This window comes from Carassius carassius, chromosome 46 (genome assembly GCF_963082965.1).
Source record: "Carassius carassius chromosome 46, fCarCar2.1, whole genome shotgun sequence".
In the NCBI taxonomy this organism is placed as follows: domain Eukaryota; kingdom Metazoa; phylum Chordata; class Actinopteri; order Cypriniformes; family Cyprinidae; genus Carassius; species Carassius carassius.
The window spans coordinates 13,000,454-13,008,886 of record NC_081800.1 but is presented as its reverse complement, the minus strand read 5'-3'; the positions used below and the strand labels follow the sequence as shown (position 1 = coordinate 13,008,886).

The 8,433-nt window shown below is 35.7% G+C and overlaps 2 protein-coding genes across 4 annotated transcripts in view; both read right to left on the bottom strand.

Annotated features, from left to right (window-relative positions):
* Positions 1 to 263: 263 nt before the first annotated feature.
* Positions 264 to 3,170, bottom strand: LOC132129371 (emerin-like). Its single transcript, XM_059540944.1, has 8 exons — positions 3,028 to 3,170; positions 2,307 to 2,390; positions 1,968 to 2,063; positions 1,840 to 1,874; positions 1,723 to 1,757; positions 1,220 to 1,261; positions 1,070 to 1,126; positions 264 to 894 (listed from the first exon to the last, which is right to left on the bottom strand). The coding sequence occupies exons 2-8, from the start codon at positions 2,386 to 2,388 to the stop codon at positions 669 to 671; spliced, it is 573 nt and encodes a 190-aa protein (XP_059396927.1). The 5' UTR covers positions 2,389 to 2,390; positions 3,028 to 3,170; the 3' UTR covers positions 264 to 668.
* Positions 3,171 to 5,873: 2,703 nt separating this feature from the next.
* Positions 5,874 to 8,433, bottom strand: part of LOC132129768 (filamin-A-like) — a 45,464-nt gene continuing 42,904 nt past the window's right edge. For all 3 annotated transcript variants that reach the window (XM_059541510.1, XM_059541511.1, XM_059541513.1), the window contains 5 exons: positions 8,168 to 8,300; positions 7,758 to 7,934; positions 7,453 to 7,671; positions 7,107 to 7,310; positions 5,874 to 6,987 (listed from right to left, as the gene is read on the bottom strand). In XM_059541510.1, the coding sequence (XP_059397493.1) occupies positions 6,803 to 6,987; positions 7,107 to 7,310; positions 7,453 to 7,671; positions 7,758 to 7,934; positions 8,168 to 8,300 (918 nt within the window). In that variant the 3' untranslated portion in view covers positions 5,874 to 6,802. The remainder of the gene's footprint in view (positions 6,988 to 7,106; positions 7,311 to 7,452; positions 7,672 to 7,757; positions 7,935 to 8,167; positions 8,301 to 8,433) is intronic.

Genomic DNA, 8,433 nt, shown 5'->3' with positions numbered 1-8,433 from the left:
AAAAAAGGCATTTTGGTAGTGTCAACATGTCAGGGACAAGCAGCAGTAAGATAGTAATGAATGAATCTGTTTAAAAAAACATTTTTATACAATTTAATCCTTAATAATTTTCACTAATAGTAATGAGTTACTGAAAGCTTGTTATATTGTGAATAGTCTTGGCTGAAAGGGTTGTTGCATTGTGCCTAACAATGGCCTTTAGCTGTAACTATTATTCACAAACTAGCACATCCTTGCGTACTTTATTAGTCATAACTCTTGAGTTTTAAATTCAGCACCTGGAATTTATTAAGAGCGAACTGAAATGGTTTAGCAAACAGTGCTCCACTGAATGTCCCATGAACACAAGCCCTAAATACACAGCAAAAGGATCGTACATACAATTCATAAGAAAATAAGCTTTAAAGACTTAAATGCCCCAATTATCTTTTCTATTCTTTTCCACATTTGTACCTGTTAGATTATAAAAATGCACAAAGCAAGTATTTGAATAAAACTTTACGCATTATCCACAAGTTCATGATTGTAAGACAACTGGTACTAAACTTCACTATCTGTATTCATACAGAATATTATTTCTTAAACTCTTAGGCTATATTTATGGTTGTGTTTGTACAGAATCAGTTTAGGTTGGGGCTGATGAACATATTTAAAACCTCTCCATTCCTCTACTTAACACTTTTAAAGGGGGTCTCCTCTGCAGGCTCCATACATGTGTACACGTAATAAAGAAACGCAGCAATGATAAGAAACGCCAAGACATGAAGCCAGCCCAGCACCCCTCCAGATCGGCTGTTCTCTGGACTGGACGGACCACGCTGCATGGATGTGGAGACTGAAGGGCCTGCCCGAGAAGAGCTCTGATAGGACGAGCGAGCTGGGCTGATCATGGGCCTTCAAAATAGACATGAAGGACATTTAATTATTTTCAAGTGAGGTTATTATACTACAGGATTACAGCCAAATTGTAGTAACATGTTGCAAGAGAAGACGAAAATAAGATAAATAATAATGAGTTATATAATAAGATAAAAATGAGTTAAATAATATTATTAAAATAAAAACTCACTCGTTGGTATAGCCTATGTCGTCATCTCTGTAATCAGTCAGCTTTGACCTGCGTATGCTGCGGAGAGAAAGCAGATATCCAGTTAAATGTAGTTGAAAACGCTTTTAAAGCAAAAAAAATGAGATGGAAAAGGGAATCAATGAATCTCACTTGTCGGCAAAATCTGCATCGGTGACCTTCGACCTCCTTGTGCTGGGGAGAGATCACACATTTACAATTACTGTAAGCATATCAGAGGGATATTTGTGATCTCAGCAAGACATTTTAACAGACATTATGATTGTGATCTCAGATTACTGCTTAATATCAGGGTTTTATTTTCTGTGTCATTATTTTGTATAACTTCAACGTTTGGAAATACAACTTCCAATCAATTCCTGTAAAAAAAAATTTTAATATGGAAAAAGTTTTCATACACTTTTGAAACATACTGTATTTTTTCTTGTTTTAAGCATAAACTCACTTAATATGGATGTATCCTGATTTAGTTATTTGTACTGGAAAATTAAAATACCAAGTAACAACACATGCAAAATTTCATACCATGACTATAAATGTAAGACTTTCTGCTCTGATTCAAGACATTAAGTTGTGGAAGGGCACAGTAAGACTTTTTAAGAAAAAATATACTCATAATAAAATATGGTTCTTACACATCGCCAAATCCTTCGTGTCTGGTCAATTGTGGCTGCTGAATATGAAAAATGTCTTATTTATAGACTACATGTCTGATGATATAATCCTTCAAGTTCAGCTCAGTTTTTACTCACAGGCTGATGATAGGTCACATATTCAACTTCCTCCTCTATGAAAACAAAAGCAAATTTTACAAGTGTAATTCTACATTAAATATGGGGAAAGTCAAAGACTGTGTCTTTTTTCTTCAGAGAAGCCTTACGTTCTTCCCGGTAGTACGTCTTGTTAGGAGAGGAAGGCTTATCTTTTTTGACCATGCCTTCATTCAGTTTCTTTTCATAGAGCTTCCGTGTGGATTCTGCAAAAACAAAACCGCCACCAAATCACAGCACAACTTTACCCAGAGTCACACAAAAACAAACACACTTTAACATGCTTTCCCGAGCTAGTGCTAAAATTGAATGAATAACAAAAAAATGATTAAATTAAAACGTTTTAGATAAAAAATAGTTTTTACATACATTTTTAAATAATTTTTTTTATATAACTAACTTAAATTGTTACAACTTATTCTAAAAGACTAAAAGGCTCTATCACATACCTACTATGGGTCCATGTTTAATGCCATATTCATCCAGCAGCTGACTGATCTCCTTATCAGATTTTCCACTTAATGAGGACATAACTGCAACAACAGGTTTTACGTAAATGTTTAAGATGCCAAAAATAAAACACACACACACACACACACACACTGAGATGACTCATAATAATGTTCTAGCATGTAACGTAACGTTAGGTAACTAGTGTTAGTAGGCCCACTGAGAAACGTAACGTAAAACCAAACTTATTTTATCTCTAAAGAGAGTCTGAAAGAACAAACCCAATCTCTTATAGAGAGATACAAAAACCAGCACTGTATAAGAATAAACAGTGTCAGACTGCTATAACATCTCGGGCTAATTGTCACACGTGCAGCCTACAACAACAGCTGGACACTTAGAGGGGTCACGTTAACGTTAACGTACTCTGAACAAAATACACGTCCTACGCAAAGATCAAGCGAACTTCTTCTGTCAAATTAAAGCAAAAACATTTGGGAGAAAAGGAGACCAAAAGCGTTTTTTCAGGAGAACAAAAGTTGAGAGAAACTGATTTCTTGGCATCGAGCTAGCACACGCAACCACTGACTCCACTTTAACACCGCGATTAGCTTGACTTGGGAAAGAAGGGTGAGCAGTAACAAAAGTTTCGTGTTTTTTCTCGCCTATAAATATACTGTTTTTATATTTAAAAATAAAATGTTGTCATAATTGAATTACCTGAACCGATCCCAGGACGTTAAAAGGCGCTTTCCTGAGCTGGGCGTGTCGCGCTGAGGGAGGAGACCCACATCACTTCCTCACGCCTGCAGCGCTCAGGATCACGCGACACTGAAGACTGAAAATTCAGCTTTGCCATTATAGTAATAAATTCCCTTTTATTATATAATATAATATAATATAAATAAAATTAAAATCGTAACAATATTTCACTATATTATTTTTGCAGTACATTTGATCAGATAAATAAATTATTAAATAAATACATAAATGAATAAATAAATACCTAAATAAATTAAGAAATGATTTGAATAAATAAATAAATTAGTTAATATTTATATATATATATATATATATATATATATTATTAATGCATTTATTTATGTGTTTAAATATTTTATTATGTAATAAATGATTTATTTATATATTTCAACATTTATTTAATTATTTAATTTTGAGTAATTTTGCCCTCCATACTGCTACATGAACAATCAGTGTGATCCAGCTTGATTTTAGACACAATCTCAAAATATCTGACTTCATTCCTACTCATGAATGCAAAGCAAAAATTAGATTTGTGTCAAGATTTTCTGTGAATAATTAATTAAACTAAATTCAATCTGTTCCTCACACAAATAATTGGATTTGATTTGACTTGTGGGGGGCTCTATGGTTTGGGTCTTATGTGTGTCTGTTTGTCTGTGTGTGTGTATGTGTGTGTGTGTGTATGTGTGTATATATATATATATATATATATATATGTGTGTGTGTGTGTGTGTGTGTGTGTGGGTGTGTGTGTGTGTGTGTGTGTGTGTGTTATTAGTGGTCTCAAACGATTAATCACATATATATATTGCTTACGTAATATATCTGTGTGTACTGTGTATATTTATTATGTACATATATATATATATATACACACACATACAGTATATATATATATATATATTTAAAATATTTACATGTATAAATGTATATGATTTATATTATATATAAATATATTTAATACAGAAATATAACATATTCTTTTTAAATTTATATGCATGCATATATATATATATATATATATATATATATATATATATATATATATATATGCATGTGTATTTTTGTATACATAATAAATGTACACAGTACAAGCATATTACGTAAAACTTTTATTTTGGATATATATATATATAATTTGATTTATTCTTAAACTATATTCTTATCAGTTTTCTATCAACTGTGACATATAAATCTGTGTTTTCTTATGTTTAATCCAAGGGCATTTTTTAACCTTTAAAAAGGGCATTTCCCCCCTAACCTCATTAATACATTATCTTTCATTTCTAATTGTCACATTTAATCTATACATTTAATTGTAATAGTGTGATTATTGTTATCTCTACGTTATCAAATTAAATAATTTACACTAAAAAAACAAACAAAAAAACAATGGCATAGAATGATGTTATGAGATTGTTTTAAATATTTGTTTGGAATATACGAACAAGAAATGATTGTGGAAATTATACTTTTAAACTAAATTAAAACGCCAGCAGTGAGCGTTGAATAATTGAGTAACCAAACGATTCGATCGAACTGCAGATTCATCAGATGTTTATACATGGGCCAATGAAACTTTACTCAACCGATTCGATCAGAACAGAGAATCATTCCTCAGATGAATCAGCTGGTTGCTGTGATTCGCTGCCTGTGGTTCCGCATAAAATATAAGTGACGTAATATTATTGTCCTTTGTTTATTGAACGGTTTATTGAACTTAAACAGTCATAATGGTGAATATGTTGACTGATGTTGCCTTACTAACTCTATTTTAAATATGAAAACTTTTCATTTTGATATTATACCTCAGCATACGCATACTTATCTTACTTGTAAGTTGTTACTGTCGAGCCCCAGAGTCATTGTGCCGGGGCTCAGACCCCGGATAAATTTAAACCCTGATAATGACAGAACCATCTTTTTTCAAGCAGTGCACTTGTCTGCCGCTGAAGGGCGACATTACAACTAGTCCAGGACTTTTTGAAAATAGGAAAACCCCAACTGTTTGTGTTTGTTTTCGCGTTGCCGTGGACAGACAGCGATAACAGAATTGACTGTTACTCTTCTCTGAAGGGCAGCTCTTTCCTTAAATCGCCTAAGCAGTGATAGCGATGTAAATCTCTTTTGGTGTGGAAAAAATCAGTCAAATCACCACATTTATATAAATCAAAGTAAATGTAAACACAACAGGGGCCTGAAGTAATAAACAGATCCAGGGCCCTGGAAACCGTAGTCATGACACTGGGCTCTTCCTTATATGGACAGAGTACAGCTGCTTGTGTAGACTACAGTATCTGGACTCAGCTGCATGCCAGCCTCAGGGGTCAACCTGATTTAGTTACTCAAAAGCTTTATTTAGCAGCCCGAACTGATTTGATGAATCAGTAACGAAGCAAATACAGTAGTAATTTTACTTTTTGTGCCAGTGTTCATCAAGCCATGTTTTTTTAATGGTAGGTGTCTTTTAGTAGTATTATTGGTTTATTTTTACGTTGACAAACTGAATCTGTAATCTTTTCTTTCCAACTGTAGCTTGTATCTGGATGAAATGCCTTCTTGAACTTGGTATTATTCAATTTAGTTAATTTTTTTTTTATTACCAGAGAACAAAAATAATAATAAATACATAAATATGCATGGCTTAATGATTTATAATAAACACTGCAATATTTCATAAAAGAATTGGCAATTTTGATTTCATGGTGACTTTAAGGTAATCTTGGATGTTCTCAAAATTAATAAATTTTACTTCAAACTGGGGGTGGAATATGAGAAAATGAAAACATCTACACATTGACTGACAGAAAAATAGTTAAGACAACTTTATTGTGTATCAAAATACTGTAAATCAAAACTTTACTTTTTTTAGACTATTTTTTTTGTTAAATTCTGGAATACTGATTATACATTGACATTGGAGCACAAAGGGCTAAAGAGCTGACAAAGTGAGCGCAAAGTGACATTTTGCCAAACGTTACGATTTACAAGTGTTTTACATAACCAACAATAACTAAAGCAGTACGCATCAAAATCTCCCTTTCGTTACACCTTCAGCCACATGACACGGTCATCATCTTTATTCCGCTATGCAACTTCCCTTTGGTTTCTAAATCACTTGGCACACAATCCCAGTTTTAAATGGCACTGAAGTGACATTTTCAAGAATGTCTTCATGGTCAAACGGAAGTAACATGCAGCTGTGTAGATTGAAAAATATTCAAACACTCAGAAGGTCAGACCCGCAGAGCTTTGGCACCAGTGTTAATTCAGTCTATGGTTAAGTACCACTTCACCTTATGGTAAGTTAAATGAAAACAAGTTTGTTAAAGAAGTGGCTGAATCACATCTATATTTTTGTGCTACTAGCATTGGTTACTCTGTACAATTATGACTTGAACAGCAGTCTCCTAAACCAGGCAAAACATACTAGCAGCTACTCTGTGTAAAGGACAGGATCAGTTACAGACCAAACACAGAGCAAAAGCAAAAGCTTCTGATTTAAAAGATTGCAGAATGCAGCAAATGTAACAGGATCCAAAACTGACTGGCATACAGTGACAAGGTGCTTCTTTTAAATGCCCCTCTTACTCGAAAGCTAAATAGTGGTGCAGGAAAATACTGGATAAGAGGATCATAAAAAGGAAGGAGGACAAGCAAGTTTTCAGTGTTCATGTATTTGATGTTGGGAGGAGCCTCAGATGGTGTTGGAGGTTTTGGTGGAGAGCCATTAGACAGTGATGTGATACGGGCTCCCGGGAATGTGCTCATCACCCCATTTCACCACCAGGATGTACTCTCCTTTCTCCTTCAGCTGGTAGGACACATTATAGAGACGGTTACCCAAGTGTTTCACCAAGATCTCTTCGCAGGGCACTTTGGGCCCATCCACTCCAACCAGGAGCATGTTCCTCCCTGAGTGGACAGATGGAAATACAGAGTCAAACGTGTGCATTGAACAGGAACATTTGATATGGATAGGAATGTTTAATAGTTCGGTTTATGGGTCAAAGACATCCATCTCTTGTCTGTACCTGCTTTACTACAGTCCACACTGAAAGTGTTCTTCTGTCCTATGAAGCCCTTATTGAGTCCCAGACCCTTGGCAACTACACGGCTGGCGTCGGAGCTGCCCCGGCCTGGCGCTGCCTGCTGGCTGCTTGTCACGCTGCGGGTCACAGGGTCAACCAGTACTGATGAAGTCTCATGCATGCTGTGGCTATTGACCAATCGGGAGCCTGCAAAAGGACACATTTGAAATAATAATAAAACATTTAAGTTGACAAACGAAACCAAAAAAAACAATGTAAGATAAAACATGGTTTGTAATTGTTACACAAGTTATTATTATAAAACTAAACCTTAAGCATTTTTTCTTACCTGTAATTTTAGCTTTGAATGGGCTGCCAACAATATGGTATGGTCCACCATATTTGATAGAAATTAGGTAGTTTCCAGGTGCCATAGGCGTGTAGGTGACCTTGTAGCCCTCTGGGCATTCCTGGCAGTCCATCTTCACCTTGGAAGGTCCATCGATGGTCACTGCCAAAGCACCTGGGCCAGCTGAACTGGTGTTCACAATGAACTCACACGGAGATCCTGAGAAGGTAGAGGTGTATGGTTAGTTGCACACACTGACAACTATAAAAGATCACACTATACATGATATCTAAAGCTCTTTGTACCAGTGGTGCCTCCTTCTAGACCAGCTCCATAAGCAGACACCATTCCTGGGTCTCCAGCTTGGCCAGTTTCACCAACTCGGATCTTGAAGGGGCTTCCAGGGATGTGAGAACCATTGAATTTCACATCTATCAGGTACAGGCCATTCTCCCTGGGGATGAACCTCACAGCATACTTATCTGTGAGGAAAGACGGCAAGAGGAAAGTAGTTGAAGGTATTGATGAATTACAACTACTTTTGCTAATTTGGGCACCAACATTACATATGGTAGCCTTGAGGTAATCAAAGTAATATCATTTAAGTCATTTTTTAGGCTCTTCATCTTTATCCTGGATGCTTCATTTCCAAAAATATGTAAATGCTGAAGTGTGGCATACAGTGCAAAACACAATCAAATCAAGCTATTGTTACCTTCATCGATCTCTGTAACACAACATTCCTCAAGCGCTCCAGATGGGCTGTGAACTTTGGCATCGATGACTCCCTTCGCCCCATTTAGGCTCACAGCAAAAGAAGCTGGCTGGTTCACCTTTAATCCGGACTCCTGCATTAACACGACACTGCCACACTCAACCAAGGATCAAAAACTACGTAATACTCTGACACCACAAACATGCGACAGTCCCTCGCCTAATATGACTCTCTACATCTCTTACCTTCAGGCTAACAGGGTTAAA